The following is a 21,162-nucleotide window of genomic DNA, read 5'->3' as shown; positions in this document are numbered from 1 at the left end:
CAACTCTCACCGCAAATTGCGGTGCCTTGAACAACTGGGCCACCCAGTCACTCCCATAGTATCAGTAAAGGCTGAGTTGGCATATACATTTGAACTTTGATATTTTAATTTTTAACTATAATTATTGATGTGGCATTTTGTTAAGGACATTTGACAACTGAGTAGGAGATGGTAATTTATCTTACCTTATAAATGCCAGCTTCTGATTGGCTGAGACCCATTCTATCATTTTCATTGTACCCTGCTAACATGTTAAGTACAGTTCTTATGTTTTCTCGGTCAAATTGCTGAACTGTTGGCATTACATCTGCAACTTACCAACCGCAATTTTTTCAAATTAACGATGTAAGATGGTATCTCCAGATATTTACAATATTTTCCGAATGAAATAGATCTACGGTGAATAACTCTAAATTCTTGCGTCTGCTGTTCTTAGATAAATGTGAGAAATGAAGAAAGTGGATGAATGCCCAACTGTGGTATTGTTACAGATGTAAAGTGAAGTTACTTGGAGTCATATAACTTGGAACTAGGGGTGACTATTGAGGCATTTTTGACTTTAGCGATACTATTGCGATAGTTAAAACAACTATTGCGATACTATTGCGATAGTCGCCCTACTTTTGCGACATTATTGCGATAGTTTTCACTTGCAATTTTAGCAGGCTTTAGCAGCATATATTTCAGCATTTTGACTGACACCATCAAAATAATTATAACTCTCTGATACTATGTGTAAAGAAAACAAGAAATGAAAAGAAAACAAGTTCAAATTGACCTCTCAAAAACATTTTAATACAAAATTTCACTTCATGTAACTGGTAAAGTCTTAGGTTACTGCAGTGTTTTAGCACATATGTGAATGAATGTGATAGAATGACTAGTATTTGATCCCCCTTTTTCACGTGGACGAATATCTGGGTGCCGTCTTGTCAAGTGGTCGGTCAGATTAGTAGTATTTCCTGAATACTTTAGAATTATCCGACAGATTCTACAACTTACTTTTTGCTTGTCTGTCTCGTTTTGCGTTTTGAAAAAAAGCCAAAATGGTCCAATACCCAGATTTGCCTGCCTTATTGGCGACAATTTCGAACTGACGTGGCGTCAGCCAACTTGTCAATGTTGCCTAGCGACGAGTAGCTAAGGGACGTAACTCTAAATCAAGCAGACAAAGTAGTGCAATCCAAATGAAAGCATGACAGAGGTTAGATGATCATAGTTGTTTCTATGTTTTTTAAGAAAGTAAATGTACCAAACAAATTAACTGTCGAAACTATCGATAGTTAGACAAACTATCGCCAATAGTATCGATTGTTTCAAGTTGCAATCGATAGTGTACTATCGAGAGACAAGCAATCGCGATCAATCGATAGTTCGATGTATCGTTACACCACTACTTGGAACATTGCTGAGTGTGGCATTAAAAGAACAACAAACCCAGTGGCTTTTGAGTATGATGCTATATCAGTGACCACTTGGGAGTTTTTGGCTTTGGTGAGGTGGACTGTATTCATCAACTTTGTTGTTTAACGCTGCACTCAGCAATATTCAATCTGTATGGTGACAGTTTGTAAATAATTGAGTCTGTTGATTGACATCATAAGAATTGATCGAGGCTTTTGGAAATATAACATTTATAAAAAGGTCAGTGAGTCTGACTACCTGATTGCTGGGGCCAGGCTTGATGATTATCAGACTACAGATTTCTGCTCACTTGTTCTGAAACTGATAAAGTGAGGTTTGATGACAGACGCTGAGGTACCTTGGTCTGGAGCCGAGTGCGGAGGAGCAAGAGGAGCTGCACCAGCTGCTGGATATTGACAACGATGGCCAGGTGGAGTACGGAGGTAGGTGACTCCAAGACATCGACAACGATGGCCAGGTGGAGTACGGAGGTAGGTGACTCAAGACATTGACAACGATGGCCAGGTGGAGTATGGAGGTAGGTGACTCCAAGACATCGACAACGATGGCCAGGTGGAGTACGGAGGTAGGTGACTCCAAGACATCGACAACGTTGGCCAGGTGGAGTACGGAGGTAGGTGACTCCAAGACATCGACAACGATGGCCAGATGGAGTACGGAGGTAGGTGACTCCAAGACATCGACAACGATGGCCAGGTGGAGTATGGAGGTAGGTGACTCCAAGACATCGACAACGATGACCAGGTGGAGTACAGAGGTAGGTGGCCAGGTGGAGTACGGAGGTAGGTGACTCCAAGACATCGACAACGATGACCAGGTGGAGTACGGAGGTAGGTGGCCAGGTGGAGTACGGAGGTAGGTGACTCCAAGACATCGACAACGATGGCCAGGTGGAGTACGGAGGTAGGTGACTCCAAGACATCGACAACGATGGCCAGGTGGAGTACAGAGGTAGGTGACTCCAAGACATCGACAACGATGACCAGGTGGAGTATGGAGGTAGGTGACTCCAAGACATCGACAACGATGGCCAGGTGGAGTACGGAGGTAGGTGACTCCAAGACATCGACAATGATGGCCAGGTGGAGTACGGAGGTAGGTGACTCCAAGACATTGACAACGATGGCCAGGTGGAGTACGGAGGTAGGTGACTCCAAGACATCGACAACGATGGCCAGGTGGAGTACGGAGGTAGGTGACTCAAGACATTGACAACGATGGCCAGGTGGAGTAAGGAGGTAGGTGACTCCAAGACATCGACAACGATGGCCAGGTGGAGTACGGAGGTAGGTGACTCAAGACATTGACAACGACAGCCAGGTGGAGTACGGAGGTAGGTGACTCAAGACATTGACAACGATGGCCAGGTGGAGTACGGAGGTAGGTGACTCAAGACATTGACAACGACAGCCAGGTGGAGTACGGAGGTAGGTGACTCCCAAGATCTATGAATAATTGAAGATGTGCAGCACTCTATGTTCCAGGCTAGGAATCACTAAATGGTTGTCATCGAGTGGTACAAAAAGTCTTCCAGACTTGAAATTACACATGATATTGATGTGACACAATGGAGTTCCCCCAAATTAATAACAACTATTTATAGCACCTCATTCATTATCCAGAGGGTGGAGTTGCCTAGTGGTTCATGGGTTCGGTCATCACGCCGAAGACCCGGGTTCTATTTCCCACATGGGTACAATGTGTGAAGCCCATTTTCTGGTGTCCCCCACCATGATATTGCTGGACTATTGCTAAAAGTGGCGTAAAGCCACACTCACTCACTCATTCATTATCCCCCTTAAAATCCGGGTTCAGCAACCCATGCTTGTCTCAAACAAGTAACAAGATCAGGTGGTCAGGCTATCTGACTTGGTTGAATCATGTACCGTAATTGTATCCCAGTTGCTCATGATGTCAATCACTGGATTGTGTGGTCCATACTAGATTATTTACAGACTGCTCTCATATAGCTGGAATATGGCTGAGTGCGGCATTAAACAACAAACAAACTAAACCTCGTTCATTGCTATCATCAGCACAACAGACTTTCAAGTTGTGATATTTCATTGCAGCTTTTGTGAAGGCGGCGAAGCAGGTGTTTCAAGCCCACTTGAAGGGGAGGCGAGTTGCGTGGCCAGCGACACCATCGCAGGATCAGTCTTGGGAGTATGAGGAGGAGGAAGTGTTGGACCAGGTGATAGACCGAGGAAACTCCTTGTATACAGGACCCGTGAAGATCCGGGGTAGAATAGGTCTTCAGCAACCCATGCTTGCCGTAAAAGGTGACTATACTTGTCGTAAAAGGCGACTAATGAGATTGGGTGGTCAGGCTCGCTGACTTGGTTGATGGATGTCATCGTATCCCGATTGCGTGGATCGATGTTCATGATGTAAATCACTGGATTGTCTGGTCCAGACTCGATTATTTACAGACCGCCGTCATATAGCTGGAATATTGCTGAGTGCGGCGTTAAACAAAAAAAAAAAACAACAAACAAACCTTGTATACAGTCTACAATGATTAGAATAGCACCTCACACAACATTCTCTCTCTCATTCATAATAACTAGCCAGTTATCTTTTGTTTGGATTAAAACTACATGTTGTTGTTCTTTCTTTGTGAGGGATTGGGAACTAATTGGGGATTTGATGGCTACAGTGGTCACAGGGTATTGAAAGTACTCTGACCTGGCTGAATTAGTTTGACAATTCAAATCTCAATTTGACATTTTTATCCCCCGCCGCGCGAAAGCGCGAAGCGGGGGATATAGTATTCACCACCGTCCGTACGTCCGTCCGTACGTCCCACCTGTTTGTTGCCGCGATATCTCAAGAACTAAACACTGGATTGTCTTCATATTTGGAACTATGGTGTATATACAGACTCCGCAGACACCAGTCGGTTTTGGTGACCTTGACCCCATTTTCAAGGTCACAGCAGGCATATCTGCTTTTGGAGTTGGAAAACGGTGTTGCCGCAATATCTCAAGAACTAATCTCTGGAATGTCTTCATATTTGGAACTATGGTGTATATACAGACTCCCCAGACACCAGTCGGTTTTGGTGACCTTGACCCCATTTTCAAGGTCACAGCAGGCATATCTGCTTTTGGAGTTGGAAAACGGTGTTGCCGCAATATCTCAAGAACTAATCTCTGGATTGTCTTCATATTTGGAACTATGGTGTATATACAGACTCCGCAGACACCAGTCGGTTTTGGTGACCTTGACCCCATTTTCAAGGTCACAGCAGGCATATCTGCTTTTGGAGTTGGAAAACGGTGTTGCCACAATATCTCAAGAACTAAACACTGGATTGTCTTCATATTTGGAACTATGGTGTATATACAGACTCCGCAGACACCAGTCGGTTTTGGTCACCTTGATCCCATTTTCAAGGTCACAGCAGGCAAATCTGCTTTTGGAGTTGGAAAACAGTGTTGCCGCGATATCTCAAGAACTAATCGCTGGATTGTCTTCATATTTGGAAGTATAGTGTATATACAGACACCGCATACACCTGTCAGATTTGGTGACCTTGACCCCATTTTCAAGGTCACAGCAGGCAAATCTGTTTTTGGAGTTGGAAAACGGTGTTGCCGCAATATCTCAAGAACTAATCTCTGGAATGTCTTCATATTTGGAACTATGGTGTATATACAGACTCCGCAGACACCAGTTGGTTTTAGTGACCTTGACCCCATTTTCAAGGTCACAGCAGGCATATCTGCTTTTGGAGTTGGAAAACGGTGTTGCCGCAATATCTCAAGAACTAATCTCTGGAATGTCTTCATATTTGGAACTATGGTGTATATACAGACTCCGCAGACACCAGTCGGTTTTGGTGACCTTGACCCCATTTTCAAGGTCACAGCAGGCATATCTGCTTTTGGAGTTGGAAAACAGTGTTGCCGCAATATCTCAAGAACTAATCTCTGGAATGTCTTCATATTTGGAACTATGGTGTATATACAGACTCCGCAGACACCAGTCGGTTTTGGTGACCTTGACCCCATTTTCAAGGTCACAGCAGGCATATCTGCTTTTGGAGTTGGAAAACGGTGTTGCCGCAATATCTCAAGAACTAATCTCTGGATTGTCTTCATATTTGGAAGTATAGTGTATATACAGACTCCGCAGACACCAGTCGGTTTTGGTGACCTTGACCCCATTTTCAAGGTCACAGCAGGCATATCTGCTTTTGGAGTTTGAAAACGGTGTTGCCGCAATATCTCAAGAACTAATCTCTGGAATGTCTTCATATTTGGAACTATGGTGTATATACAGACTCCGCAGACACCAGTCGGTTTTGGTGACCTTGACCCCATTTTCAAGGTCACAGCAGGCATATCTGCTTTTGGAGTTTGAAAACGGTGTTGCCGCGATATCTCAAGAACTAATCGCTGGATTGTCTTCATATTTGGAAGTATAGTGTATATACAGACACCGCATACACCTGTCAGATTTGGTGACCTTGACCCCATTTTCAAGGTCACAGCAGGCAAATCTGTTTTTGGAGTTGGAAAACGGTGTTGCCACAATATCTCAAGAACTAATCGCTGGATTGTCTTCATATTTGGTACTATGGTGTACAGGCGGGGGATATTTCGTCACTCTGTGACAAATACTTGTCACATACATGATGGCAATTATGTTTGGCAGTACTTTGCGTTTTGTTTATACTCCAAATTATTTGCTGAACAAACAACTGTTGAGTAAAAGTTGACGAGTAAGTCACATCGTTAGGAACAGGTTGTTCTTGTATCTGACAAATTCCCATTTTGTAACTAGAACATACTAAATGGTATCACAGTTTAGGTTGCACCAGGGTTCCTGTGTAAGAAATTTGGACCTATCCAATGACAAGGAATGGAAATCTTTCCTGCTTTGAGTGTACCGGTATCTGTCTAGTAGACTGATGTAACCACAGGTTTTGACACACCATTTAGAAATATTGCTTGTTGGCATAACAGCAAGACAGTGTGAAACATCATGCAAGGTTCATACAGCCTATACAGGCTGCAAGAGGCCTTGAAGGTTCCTCTTGAAAAGCCTTGAATTTGTATGATGTATAAATGTACTTGTTGATAAAATTTTAAGTGTGGTTTGTTTGTGTGCCATGAAGAATTCATAACAGACTTAATTTATTTTATTTCTTAGTTCAAATAACTTGTTGGAAAATTTGTGATGTGCATACTGCATTTTAGGTATTACGAATAAGATATCGTTTGCTGGATTAAAAAAAATATTGACAAACTAAGCCTTTTAACCAAATTAAAAAGCCTTGAAAATGACAGTTGAATGCCTTGAGTCTTAGTGTTCCGTGTCTGTATTAACCTTGCCATGGCTAACTTCCTGTTAATCATGCCTGTTTCTGTTTATAGGAAAGCTTGTGGAATGAGAGGAACCAGTTGAGGCTTGAAGTTCAAAAGCTGAGAGTAAGTCTTTGTTTTTGTAATATCTTTGAGAGGAATTTTTAAAGATAATATGTAATCAAAGCTCTACTCTTCTAGCTTTTCCTTTGACCACCGTAAATAAAACTTGTGCAGTCAAGCTACTTTCCCTGTGTAGGAAGGTTAGACAGATATTGGCGCTGTCCAGAGTTACGTCCCTTAGGCACGCCAGAAACCTATGATTGAGGGTTCGAATCCCGGTTCACCCCGATTATGTTTCTAGGTTTGTCAGCACCATACCCGTGCTCGTGGGTTTCACTGATTTCCTCCCACATTATGCTGACATGCCACGATATAACTGCAATACTGTTATAAGCGCATTAAACCAAACTCACTCACTCACTCACTCACTAGACAGATATTGTAAACAGTCAACTGTACTGAACTACACACTCCACTTTTGATGGGGATATTTTTCTATTTCCATGATACACAACACTGATTCACATAATACTGTATGTACAATGTATATTAAAAAATAGAAACCTCCCTGACTATCCCTATCAAAAGTTAGTATAGTACGGACTTATTCCCTGCTTTGTTAATTTGATTACTTTGTTACTTTGTTACTTGTGTGAAAAAGGTGAGCTTGTTGGGAAATTAGGTTTCAAGTACTGCCGTTATCCTTGTCATTGAGTTTGAAAAGGGGAATAACTCTTGATATGTTCATCAGTCACTTGATTTATTCCAGTTAATATCTATGTAGGATTTGCATCATCATTCTCAATCTGCTGGAATCAGCTGTGATATTCAGTTTTAATCAAGTGTATGATATTTTCCAGGAATTAGTTCGAGAAAAAGACAGAACCTGTTTCAGAAGAGAAGAGGAACTGCACAAGATCCGTCGGGTATGATGTGAGATTTATAGTTCACTTGGTAGCTGATCATCCACTAGAGGTTAGACTCTCTAGCTGAAGGTTTTTATGTTTCAAGTCAAGTCATTTATTCCGTATAAATGGCCATGAGGCCAACAGTACAACATGTGTAAAATATGGGACAATATATTGATATAATGTTTTTATGTTTCCTATAAGTAGGATATGCATGTATGCCTTCAAATAATAGAGCAAGGCCTCACTAACAGGTACGATCATACCGGTAGTTCTTTTAAACCAAGCTGAACATAATCGTTGCTTTGTTAGCATGCACAAGCAAGAGATCTTTATGTCACATACTTTACTCAGGGATTGACCTTGTCCTATATATTCACAAGTGCTGGGGTTATAAATTTTTGGGGTCCCAATCATTAAAATGATGGTCCAAGGGTGCCGACTGTGCCTACAGCAAATATAGAAGTGGTATGTTTGATGACTTAAACTCGTTATAAATGGGGTTTCCTTGTTTGAATCAGAACTTTGTGATTGAAGTATACTGTATTTCTTATCAGAAAGGAAATATAAGAAAAATCTTACGTACATGCTTCAGTGTAATCAATCATTCCATCATCCATATTTTTTTGTGTCCACAAGATGTTGAGTGAGTGAGTGAGTTATTTGGGTTATTTGGGTTTAGACGACTGAGCCACCTGTGTCCCTGTATGTTATTGCGTCCTTCTCAATTTTTAGGGGATGCGATATTTTGCATCTGGTACAACCCTGATATTAATATTAAGATCATAAAGCCTGCACTTAAACCTGGTGCTTCAGTCAATAACTTTGATCAGCAATGAAATGAAATGTCACCAAGTATGTCACTCATTTCATCAGTCAGTCAGTGCATATTCTTAATACATCATAATATGATGTGAAATTGGAGTGAAGGTTTATACATGCGTCCAATCTCATTAAATCGGATCTTTTTTTCTGATATGATACCACTCTTCTTAAGATCTGAGGACAACTTCATAGAAGGCTGCAGTGGACCCTGAGTCGACTTTTGTGGCTACAGAGTCAGTTGAAATAATCTATACTTAAGAATGAAATAGATGGAAATCTCATAGCTAATATGTATTTGGAAAAAGTATTGATACAAATATATGACCATTATGTGAAACAACTATCCTGATCTTGATAAGGTGTCTAGTCATGATGGTGCAGTCATCACACTGAAGGCCTGGGTGTGTTACCCTATATCATGTTTACACTGTGTGAAGCCCATTTCTGGTATCCCCTGCTGGGATATTGCTCCAATAAATTGAGAATCACTGACTTACTGTATGTAGTTGTGTGTACCCCACCAGGAGGCCCAGAGTGCCATCGAGGAGTGCCGGTCCCTCCGTAGCAAGGTCCACCTGGCGGAACAAGCCCAGCTGGCAGCACGCACTATGGAAGAGGACTACGAGGAGGTGGTGGCGCTCCTGGAGAACGAGATCGCACAGCTCCGGGTGCAGCTTGTCAAGACGGTCAGTCAGTTACCATGTTCTCAAGTTACTGGAAGAAACACCATCTGGCATCAACAGTTTATCAACAGTTTATAATATACTACTCAAAAGAAGTTAAGGATCACCTGATTCTTTCATATTACTATAGTTAATCTCTCATGCCATGACAGATTAACTTTACCACTGTGAAAGAATCGGGTGATCCTTAACTTCTTTTGAGTAGTATAGTTTTTCCAATCATGTTCTGCATTCTGTGGTTGTAGGAGTGTTTGTTCTTGTAATGCTTGCATTATGATTTTGATTTCTCTAATAGATATAAACTCCCCCTGTTTCAATAAGATTGTATTCCAGTATTACCTTTAAGAATGATACATAAAGGATGAAACCCAAACAGTTAGATTATTATTGCAGGGAACATTATTTAATTAGTGAAAGGACAGTTCACCATTTATGGTGCCCATGCTGCCAGTGTCAGAATGCAACCTGGCAGTTGGATGAAATGCAAAAGAAATGAAATGGGTTTGGCAATTTAATGTAGGGTAACTTCCCTTCCTATGTAGACCTGCTTTAAATGTTCATGTTAATTAACTCGGCAGTACGGAAAAGATGGTGCTTAAGGTTCATTTGTATACAGTCGTGCCTCGTTTATACGGACACTTGCGTCATTTCACAATTCGTCCGTATAAACGAATTTCCGTATAACTGAAACAAGCTTCTTACTGGAAGAGTTACTTCCCTTCAATTATGCAACTCATGACAAAATTCCTTTTACATATTGTTTTTATTAATTTCAACGAAATCGTGTGTGAAGCGATCGGAAGATCGCACAACTCACCGTTATTAACAGCAACCACGGTCAGAATACCGCTATTGACGCCTTGAAACGACTTTAGTTGACAGAGAATGGATACATATATCATAAATGACATACTTTGACTCGTTAAAAGTTCTATTTGTTTTTGTTTGACGATTCTATGTCAACATGAAATTCTCACGATCACGCGATCACGTGCGCGTGAGCCTTGGCGGTGACTGGTCAGACTGGTTCCATGTAAAAAATAATACCCGAGAATAGCGATCAGCTGCTTCGCTTAGGGTTATTATTATTTTAAATATATTTAGTAAAGGCTGCATATAATTAAGAAAATAATGGAATATATTATTCCTGAAAAAAAAATAGTTTCAGATACAATTGTTGTCGATCCTTGCATTAAAAATCCTATAAAGTTATATCATTGGGTGTGTCTTTACCGAATCACCGGTCGATTCCAAGAAAACGTGTGTACAGCTGATTGCTGTTTCCGGCTTAGTTTACGAGAAAATACACAAGGTAATCTTAATCCCTAGATATAAAACAATGCCTCGTAATGTTCTCGTAATACGTAATGAAGTTCAACTTTGACCTCTGACCTCCACAGACGCCATATTTATCGAAGGGGATTACATGTACAATAAACAAGCTCGTCTCAAACGTAACTCAGTGTCACTTGGTTAATTGACTTCTCACGAATCAAAGATATTACCACCAGCGGATGTGTACTGTCTGGATAAGTGAGATAATTTTGAGTGCATTTCAGTGTTTTGTGTATGAAAATGACCGTCCGGTTCCGGAAACTGAATTTCCGGATATACGGGTAAATTTATATAGTAATTATTTCGTTTTGAATGAAAATCGTCCGGGAACCGAGGTTTCCGGATATCTGAAGTCCGTATAAGCGGGGCACGACTGTACTATATTTGTGAAAGTTTGGTTGGTGATTCTTAAAGAAAGTGATTGATAAACCTACCTTAGTATACAATGTTACTGAAGAAACACAACTTCGTGGAAAGTCCTGCAAACCCCTATAAAGTAGGCCTGTCATGATTACTTGCATAACTGCTTACCGTGTGATTAGAATTCCAAACTAGTTCAAAAATGTGCAAAACGGTATTTGTCTTGACTGAATCACCGGTCGATTCCAAGAAAACGTGTGTACAGCTGATTGCTGTTTCCGGCTTAGTTTACGAGAAAACACACAAGGTAATCTTAATCCCTAGATATAAAACAATGCCTAGCAGAACAATCAATACTATTTAAACGGTAAATAAACATATCTGGTGATTTTTTATCTCAAATTTCGAATTTGTACTGACGAAGTTTCTCAGCACCCGTTCGTTTGCCGGACTTCGCTGAAAGGGTACGGTGTAAATTTTTTCTGCGCATAATATTCAAATTTCTTTTTTTCCAAAATATTGAACCCGCTAGAGGGGGGTGCGCATTATACATGGGTGCGCACTATACTCAAGAAAATACGGTACTCGTTTATTATTATTATTAATAATCTTTTGCAGTTACAATTATGAAACTATCTGTAATATTGTCACAATCTGATGTATTCACTATAAAAAGTTATAAATAGACACTGAATCAATTTGCTATCTACCACAGTCTGTCAAAGACGTAATAAAAGATTAGTCCTTGCAAAACAGCAAATAATGTAATGAATGTCAGACAGGTATTGTTGAGGAACGAATGATTCTGTTTTGACAGGTGTACCTTGCACTGTAAAGATTTTGAATATATAGAGGTTATCATGCGAGCGCGTTTGGGGATGTTAAATATCCTGCATTAGGAATAAACATTGTATTTAGCGAGCCTTGGCGAGCTAAATACATAGTGTTTATTCCTAATACAGGATATTTACCATCCCTAAACACACAAGCGTGATAACCTCTTTATCATATAATGTCATTCTTCAATTCTGTGCTTGAAAATCGCTTCCCTTCACTCACAAACATTACCTAAACATTGCGAGTTTTCCTGGAATGCGCACATTAATATTTATTACGTCACAGGGAAGGTGATGTGTCAGTTGGACAGTGACAGTAGCCAATATAGTTCCAACTGAAATCTGTTTCTTATACAGTGGCGAAGCAACATATACACAAAACAACAATTGTTTTTACTTGCCTTTCGCGACAATCCATCGGTCTGTCCGCTAGAGTAGCTGCCCTTTGTCAAAGGGAAGCTACTCTAACCCTAGTCTATGAGACATCACGGCCAGTGATTGTTCACAGTTGGCCTGTTCTGTCATAACGTTAAGAAGTGTAGTCAGATGTATACACAGCGCCAAAACGAAACAAGTTAACAATTCATAAGTATTTTGCCTAAACCCAACTATTTTTATTTGTGGAAAAGGTTTCAAGCCGCAGAGGTCTACAAGCACAGATATGGCTTCTGATCCCGCTTGGCTAGGCCTAGTGCCCTTGCAAAATTGTTTCGAAATTTATATCTCCAAAGTTGCCCAAACTTATAAAATGTCTTAGTCACGTCGCAGTTCGACACTGACTTTCAGTATATAAGACAGTTTTTTTTAATAATTGTATCAATTACCCCTGTAGTTTATCCAGATTCACGATGGTTAATTCTGACTCGATCGTCGAATGACAAGTGCAATGCCATGTTTGTTTATAAACACTGAAAGTAGTCCCTACTTGACCTTTGATATTTGCATCTCTATCCACATATGACCCCAATGGATATCGTTTTTATCCGTTGGCTTTATCCTGCCGAGAAACCTACCCATTATATGATAAATTGTGATATCGGTTTTCAGTAAAATGGTTTCATTACGACAAATAACTGGTTCAAGATTGTTCAGATAAATAGTCTTAACACCATGCTGTCCCCAAAGATAGGGGTAATCTATATGTCAGTCCGACCTTGCGGTCCTCAAACATAGGGGTAATCTATGTGTCTCTCCCACCTTACTGTCCCCAAAGATGGGGGTAATCTATATGTCACTCTGACCTTACTGTCCCCAAAGATAGGGGTAATCTATATGTCACTCCCACCTTGCTGTCCCCAAAGATAGGGGTAATCTATATGTCACTGCGACCTTACTGTCCCCAAAGATAAGGGTAATCTTAATCTCACTCTAACTTGTCTCTACATGTCACTCTTAGTATTGTTTAAAAACTAGAAGTGTTACAAGCTGCTAGTAATTTACTGCTCTTTGATGACAGGCTTTTAGAAAAGGAATGCATTACCAAGTCTAGTCACAATATCGCTGAAATACTGCTGATGTGACTAAACATTTGAACTCACTCACTGACTCTCCACTGGTACCTGTTATTCCCCATGATGGCCACCATGCTACACAACCAGTAATTTGCTGTCTCTGACAGGCTTTTCAATAACAAATGCATTACTTTATCCGCTCACAATAAGGCTACATCTAGTCACTCACTCACTGACTCTCCACTGGTACCTGTTATTCCCCATGATGGCAACCATGCTACACTACCAGTAATTTGCTGTCTCTGACAGGCTTTTCAATAACAAATGCATTACTTTATCCGCTCACAAAATGGCTACATCTAGTCACTCACTCACTGTCCACTGATACCTGTTATTCCCCATGATGGCAACCATGCTACACTACCAGTAATTTACTGTCTCAGACAGGCTTTTCAATAACAAATGCATCACTTTATCCGCTCACAATATGGCTACATCTAGTCACTCACTCACTGTCCACTGATACCTGTTATTCCCTAGGATGGCGTGCCTGCAACAAACCCAAGCTCTGCCCAGAAGAAGCTTGCTGTGTTGGTGTGTCAGCTGAAGAAAGCCGAGGCGGGCAGGAAGACGTATGAAGTCAGCACAGAGAAGCTCCTGGAATATGTGGAGGTGTGCCCAAGATCGAGATATATTCTTTATTACATTTCGGTCATGTCATCTATAACTGTGAAAATAATGGGCCAGGTGTGAGAAACATGGAGGCCTCGGGACCTGTAGGATAATCAGAAATTGAGAGTTGTAGGGTAGGCTAGGGGTTGAACCTTCGTAGGGATTCCACGTAAGGATATAGGTCCCAGGATCTTATGCTTGTTGTGGACGGATTCTGACTGATCGATCAAGGACATGGTTGATGGCATATCATCGTATGCCAATTGTGTGGATCAATGCTCATTATGTACAGGTTCAAGATACTGCAATCATGTAGCTGGAATATTGATGAGTGTGGTGTGAACGAGCAAACTCACACACACAATAAAGCATCAGTTTGTCACACTAAAAACATAGGTTTGAATCCATTCTTGGGTGAAATATATTCTTGATGTGTATCTCTATGTGATAACTGGCATATTGCTGAAGGTTACACCAGAACATCCTCACTCAGAGATAGAGGGTAATGGGTGTTACAAAGCTGCTGTTGTAGAATGGGTGTTACAAAGCTGCTGTTGTAGAATGGGTGTTACAAAGCTGCTGTTGTAGAATGGGTGTTACAAAGCTGCTGTTGTAGAATGTGTGTTACAAAGCTGCTGTTGTAGAATGGGTGTTACAAAGCTGCTGTAGTAGAATGGGTGTTACAAAGCTACTGTAGTAGAATGGGTGTTACAAAGCTGCTGTTTTAGAGTGTGTATTACAGCTGCTGTTGTAGAGTGTGTTACAGCTGCTGTTGTAGAGTGTTACAGCTGCTGTTGTAGAATGGGTGTTACAAAGCTGCTGTTGTAGAATGGGTGTTACAAAGCTGCTGTTGTAGAATGGGTGTTACAAAGCTGTTGTTGTAGTGTGTGTATTACCGCTGCTGTTGTAGGGTGTGTGCTACAGCTGCTGTTGTAGAGTGTTACAGCTGCTGTTGTAGAGTGTGTTACAGCTGCTGTTGTAGAGTTTGTGTTACAGCTGCTGTTGTAGAGTGTGTGTTACAGCTGCTGTTGTGTGTAGTGTGTGTGTTACAGCTTCTGGTGTAGTGTGTGTTACAGCTGCTGTTGTAGAGTGTGTTAAAGCTGCTGTTGTAGAGTGTGTTACAGCTGCTATTGTAGAGTGTGTGTTACAGCTGCTGTTGTAGAGTGTGTTACAGCTGCTGTTGTTGTTTCAGCATGTCCAGGAGACAATAACACTGCCAGCTACCGACGGGATACAAGCCAGGTGAGACTCAGTGATGTCAGTTAGTTCATGTTCTTGGACACTGACTGATTGTCATCCAAAATGTCCTAAAGATATGTTTCAAATTTGTTTAAGTTACAGAGGAATGTCCTATCAATAGTACATGAAATCATAATATGTACTCATGACATAAACAAACAAATAAACTGAAAACCCAGAGTTGACCACGTTGAAGGAGACATCTGCCTTACCAGTCCCAGATTACCTTTCGTATCCAAAACCTCCGTGAAGAACCTGGTTAGAACTGGTCTTCAGCATCCCATGTTTGTCATGAGGCTACTAAGGTCAATGCTTGTGATTTCAATCACATACTGCTGAAATTTTGCTGAGTGCAATGTTAAACAAAATACAAAATTCTATTCTATACAACATTATAGAACAGGAGAAAAAAGCCTTAGACCCCTTCTTAACTTCTTAACTAATAAGTAAGTGATTGCAAAAGAATATGTATGTCACTGTGGTATGGTAAGATGGATTTTTTGGTTTTGGTTTGGTTTGTTGTTTAACGCCGCACTCAGCAATATTCCAGCTATATGTCGGCGGTCTGTAAATAATCGATTCTGGACCAGACAATCCAGTGATTGATATCATGAGCATCGATCGATGGTAATTGGGATCGATGACATGCATCAACCAAGTCAGCGAGCCTGACCACCCGATCCCGTTAGTCGCCTTTTACGACAAGCATAGTCACCTTTTACGGCAAGCATGGGTTGCTGAAGACCTATTCTACCCCGGAATCTTCACGGGTCTGGTAAGATGGAGAACAGCAGAATATGTTCTTCCTAACATCCACATCCAATACAAAGCTTGAATTATCATTTTCTAAATTGTCAGTTCACATTTTCATGTGTAATTTTTTGTTGTAAATTAACAGAAACCATAATTGTGTTTTTTCTGGTATTGGAATGACAGCGAGAATGAGAAGAACCAGATGAACCAGACGAAGAAGAACAAGAAGCAAAATCTCAAGGGTCTGGCTAAGGAGGGACAGGAGGTGGTGAAGATGGTCAAATCTCTCATTGAGACTGTGCGTAAGTAGCATACAGACTGCGTAAGTAGCATAGTTTCTGCTTATCAGCAGCATACAGACTGTAAGTACTGAACATACTATGTGTAAGTAGCATACAGATTATGCATAAGTACCATAGACATTGTGCGTGAGTACCTTATAGAGTATGCGTAAGTACATAGTTGTTGAGCGTAAGTACCAGAGTAAGCGTAAGTAGTATAGACATTGTGAGTAAGTACCTTACAGAGTATGCGTAAGTAGTATAGACATTGTGCATAAGTACCTTACGGAGTATGCGTAAGTAGTATAGACAGTGTGCGTGAGTACCTTACAGAGTATGCGTAAATAGTATTGACAATGTGCGTGAGTACCTTACGGAGTATGAGTAAGAAGTATAGACATTGTGCGTGAGTACCTTACTGAGTATGCATACGTAACATCAGATTCTGTATTTCCACTGTAGTTGTTGGGAAGTCTATCTGGATACAAATCGCAAACTCACCTGTCAGTGTCAATGTATTTCTTCTCAGCAGTCTCTGCTTAGTATGTTCAAGTTAAATGAGTTGATAAATTTCAGGTAAAACAACTGTAAACATGACTACCCTGTCCGAAAAGAATAGGGGAGACAACTTTTTTCCAAATGGAAACAGAAAATGCTAGAAACACTGAATAGTGAATACGCCAGTCGTAGGTCAGTGTTGAAGTATGGGAGTCAGGATAGTCTATGATAGCATTAAGATCACGTCTTAGAATATGACCCAGAATGAGAAGAATGTGCAATAATACTTCCTAAATTTTGTTTTCTAGCTCTGCCGTATGGATGGGAAGAGGCCTACACCGGGGACGGAACCAAGTACTACATCAAGTGAGTTGATTGTTCCTCTTAATCACTGGTTTGTCTGGTTCAGTATCGGATCATTTACCCGCTGCTGTGATGTGGCTGGAATATTGCTGAACAGTGTTAAATAAAATTCCATCACTGGATCACCCCTGGGGCTGTAAGAGTAAATTTGGTTGTGTTGTAACAGTGGGTCTGGTTTACATGTAATCATACTCACTGCAATAGCACTGAATGCTTACAGTGATGAGTGATAAAATGTAATGAGATGGCGTTATTGAGATCAGAATGTTCAGTATATCTTTAAGTTTCGTTTCCATATTAAATACACTTGAATACCTTAGTTGACTGGATTTGGAGTGTGATTCTGGGGTGTGGAAAATCCATCAAAATACGGGACTCATTATTTCAGATTGCCAGACAAACATAAAATACAACTTCAGTAATATTTTGCAGACATTTGGTCAAGTTCGATGACATGTTTCTAACAAATATAAATTATAGCTTTGTAAGTGGCAATGTTTACTTCCCTGTTCGGATTACATGTTTGGACACTCTCTCTGATTGGTTGATCACAGTACCATGTAGCCAATTGCGTGATGTATTGTAAAAATTGTTTTGTTTGTTTGTTGTTTAATGATGCAATCAGCAATATTCTGTATGACTGTGGTCTGTAAATAATGGAGTCTGGATCGAACAATCTAGTGATTGGCATCATTAGCATTGATCTACGCATCAACCAAGTCAGTGAGCCTGACCTCTGGATCCCGTTAGTTGCCTCTTACGACCAGCATAGTCGCCTCTTAAGAAAAGAATGGGTTGCTGAAGACCTTTTCGAACCCGGAGTGTCACCGGTCTATATTATGAGATGTGCAGGACACTCGTACTGGATCCACAGAACATATGGTGTTCATTTTATTGTGGCGAAAAAAAGCCATGGGAGATACAAAAACTGATTCATCAATGTCAAAACTAATCTCACAGGCAGTAAGAGACCCCTTTTGTGTTGACAACACCATTTTGTGTCACATACCAACACCATAATCTGGACATGTGAATTTTTAATATTTACTGGTCCAGGGACAAGTTCACAATTTTGATATTTCCACACCCTTGCATTGTGACCCGATAAATTGGATGTCATTGTACTGTGGAAGTTTGGGTTAGCCCATGTCATCAATTGCTGGTTTATCTAGTCCTGATTATTTATAGGTACCATGACATATCTGTATAATGCTGACTGGCATTAAACTACATTCAGTTACTCACTTGACCTGTGAAGATCCGGGGTAGAATAGGTTGTCAGCAACCCATGCTTGCCATACAAGGCGACTATGCTTGTCGTAAGAGGTGACTAACGGGATCGGGTGGTCAGGCTTGCTGACTTGGTTACTGCATGTCATTATATCCCAATTGCGTGGATCGATGCTCATGATGTCAGTCACTGGATTGTCTTTTTAAAGACCGCTGTCATGTAGCTGTAATATTGCTGTGAGTGGCTTTAAACAACAAACAAAGAATAAATGACATGACGAAGCAGTATAATGGTGACCGTGGCATTAAACAACATTCGTTTGCTCACACTTTGAAAGGGGGCACGGGTGGCCCAGTTGTCTAAGGCTCCGCGATTCGCTGTGCAGAGTTGTGTCCCTTGGGCATGCCAGAAACCTATGATTGTGGGTTCAAAATCCTGGTTCGCCCCAATTATGTTTCTAGGTTTGTCAGCACCATACCCGTGCTCGTGGGTTTCACCGAAGTGGTAATCTTGCATCACTTCGGGCTTTCCTCCCACATCAAGCTGACACGCCGTGATATATTTGGAATACTGTTAAAAGCGGCGTTAAACCCAACTCACTCACACTTTGAAAATTAAAGAAGGTTCACTTGACACAGTTGTGGCATGAAGTTTTTTTGGTTGCTCACTTGAAATGAAAGAGGGTTGACATGTTTGCTGTGTTGTAGCCATACTAACCAGACAACAACATGGACACATCCTGTCTCCGGCGTCCAGCATCAGACCGACTCCCTCCACAAGCCCCGGCCACCGGCAATACACACAGACAAGGGATAGGAACCCGTCACTCAGTTCTTCCATCAATTGTCTTCTGTCAAATCTTCCACAATGTGTGGATTGTGTGAACCACCAACCCCATACTGACATATATATCGTCATGCTATATTTGTACCCATGGATCTTGATCTTCCGTCCATTGACGTTAGATTTGAGCAAGGTTTGTTATTTCACCGTGTGGTTGGATGTCAGTTATGCTGTTCCTCGAAGTAGAAATGCTAAACTGACATATTGTCGCAGTGATGTGTCTACAGCAGTTGAACTTTGCTCATGTCAAGTACAACAAATATTTTTATTTTTGTTTTAAGCAGTATTGATAATTATAAAACACAGGGAACGCATACATTTCAATTCTTTGTTCCAGTACTCAGGGGTGAGAATCTTCTGTGCATCAGCGTATTTCCACGAAATTTAGTGACTACAAATTTGTTAAGATCTGATGGCTTGCCCCATAAACACCCCAAATTATGGACCATGCTCCTTTGCAAAGAAGTTTCAGCTGAAAATAAAATATCCATTCTCATCCCTGAGTACTTTAAATGCCTCAGCCTGTGACTACAATAAAGTCAGCATTCAAGACAGGCAGCTTCAGAGTACATTTTTACAGTTGAATTGATGTGCACTTTACTTGGATATTATCGTAATTATAAATATATTTTCCAACATTGAAATGATTAACAGATTTATCTGAACTGCTCAGATGATATTGTAGGCAACCAATGTCGCTTCAAATTCCCAAAGACAGATTCAAACAATGTTCCCATTCTTGTTAATAAAATGACGTCTTATGTGATGGCTTGAAGTTAGACGGATAAGATGCTCCAGTTTGTAGGATATCATTTGGATTGTTGCTTACTAGTTTCGTCTTTGATCAGACTCATCAGAGCATGTGAGCTACTTGCTCTGTGGTGATGATCATGGTGAGGTCCATGATGTCGTCTATAGCGACGGCTCAGTCCACTATGATTCACAGGGTTTGTGGGTTATGGGCGGCATCACCTCTGATGGTGACGTGATAACTATTCCATGCATGGATAGATATACATGAGAACTGGTGTTGTGTTCATTAGGCCACACTTGTTTTATTTTCCGTTTCATGGGCCCATGCCCCTACTGAAAAGCATCTGGAAAAGAAATAAGTGAAACATGTCTCCTGCTAGTAATATTGACCCACTCATACACTATAAAATGTTATATCTAAATTCCATGTCCACTATCAGTGAATCAAGATCTAGCTGCAGTTTCATCCCCCTGGCAGAATGACTTTCATATAAATATACCACTCAAAAGAAGTTAAAGAACACCCGATTCTTTCATATTACTTTAGTTAATCTGTCTTGGCATGTGAGATTTACTATTGTAATATGAAAGAATTTGGTGTTCTTTAACTTCTTTTGAGTAGTATAAATAAATTAATGACATAGCTGTTTATTTATTTTTTTATTTTGACCGACCTTGTGAGGAAAATCTGGAATAAATCCATGAAACATAAAATTAAAAACGTGTGGCCTTTTGGAACCCTAAGATATTCTTCTATATTATTTACGTTGTATTGAAAGCCAGTCATTTTATATTGACAGACAAGTCTGATCTTTTTAAGTCATAATGTTTAGCTTTAAGCCATTGCCTTTGCGAAATGATTTTATTGAAGTTCTGTTTCGTCAGACCATGATCCTTTGTTAAATGGGTGTATGTGCTGTGTGAGTCCCGCCATTACTCAGTGCAATAGATCTCAGTCAGTGTACGTAGCCACCTCAAATGTTGGCCATTGACACGTTTTCCATTACTTTTATGACGTCACATCGCACAGGGCTCCAGATAATTTTTAAATCCTTTGAGTATTCACTCATGGTATCATTCACAGGAAGTGATTGTTTTCTTTGGGTATTCAATATATTTATAACTCCCTTGGGTTCAGTCTATTGGTTATTTTTACACCACTGAGGAAATCTCTTTTACAAAATAATTCTGTATAACATGCTGTTACTTGACAGCATGTGGTTTATTCCCTATAGATGTGTTCATGTATGTGTGGTGCCTGAATTCGGTCAGTGAAACAGATCAGAAAAGAAATTCATGTGACCATGCTGAAATACCTCATTGAGTAATTA

At 40.6% G+C, this 21,162-nt stretch overlaps 1 protein-coding gene across 1 annotated transcript in view; it reads left to right on the top strand.

The window, feature by feature from the left end:
• Positions 1-20,324, top strand: part of LOC139449890 (syntaxin-binding protein 4-like) — a 35,500-nt gene extending 15,176 nt beyond the window's left edge. The window contains exons 9-18 of the mRNA XM_071231478.1: positions 1,751-1,847; positions 3,498-3,619; positions 6,810-6,863; positions 7,661-7,726; positions 9,058-9,219; positions 13,739-13,870; positions 15,063-15,112; positions 16,046-16,164; positions 16,950-17,007; positions 18,943-20,324. Of these exons, the coding sequence (XP_071087579.1) occupies positions 1,751-1,847; positions 3,498-3,619; positions 6,810-6,863; positions 7,661-7,726; positions 9,058-9,219; positions 13,739-13,870; positions 15,063-15,112; positions 16,046-16,164; positions 16,950-17,007; positions 18,943-19,051 (969 nt within the window). The 3' untranslated portion in view covers positions 19,052-20,324. The remainder of the gene's footprint in view (positions 1-1,750; positions 1,848-3,497; positions 3,620-6,809; positions 6,864-7,660; positions 7,727-9,057; positions 9,220-13,738; positions 13,871-15,062; positions 15,113-16,045; positions 16,165-16,949; positions 17,008-18,942) is intronic.
• The last annotated feature ends 838 nt before the right edge of the window (positions 20,325-21,162 follow it).

This window comes from Haliotis cracherodii, unplaced genomic scaffold, assembly GCF_022045235.1.
Source record: "Haliotis cracherodii isolate W230 unplaced genomic scaffold, xgHalCrac1.p SCAF_8, whole genome shotgun sequence".
Classification (NCBI taxonomy): Eukaryota; Metazoa; Mollusca; class Gastropoda; order Lepetellida; family Haliotidae; genus Haliotis; species Haliotis cracherodii.
Note: the sequence above shows the minus strand (reverse complement) of the source record. Positions and strands in the feature narration are given on the sequence as shown.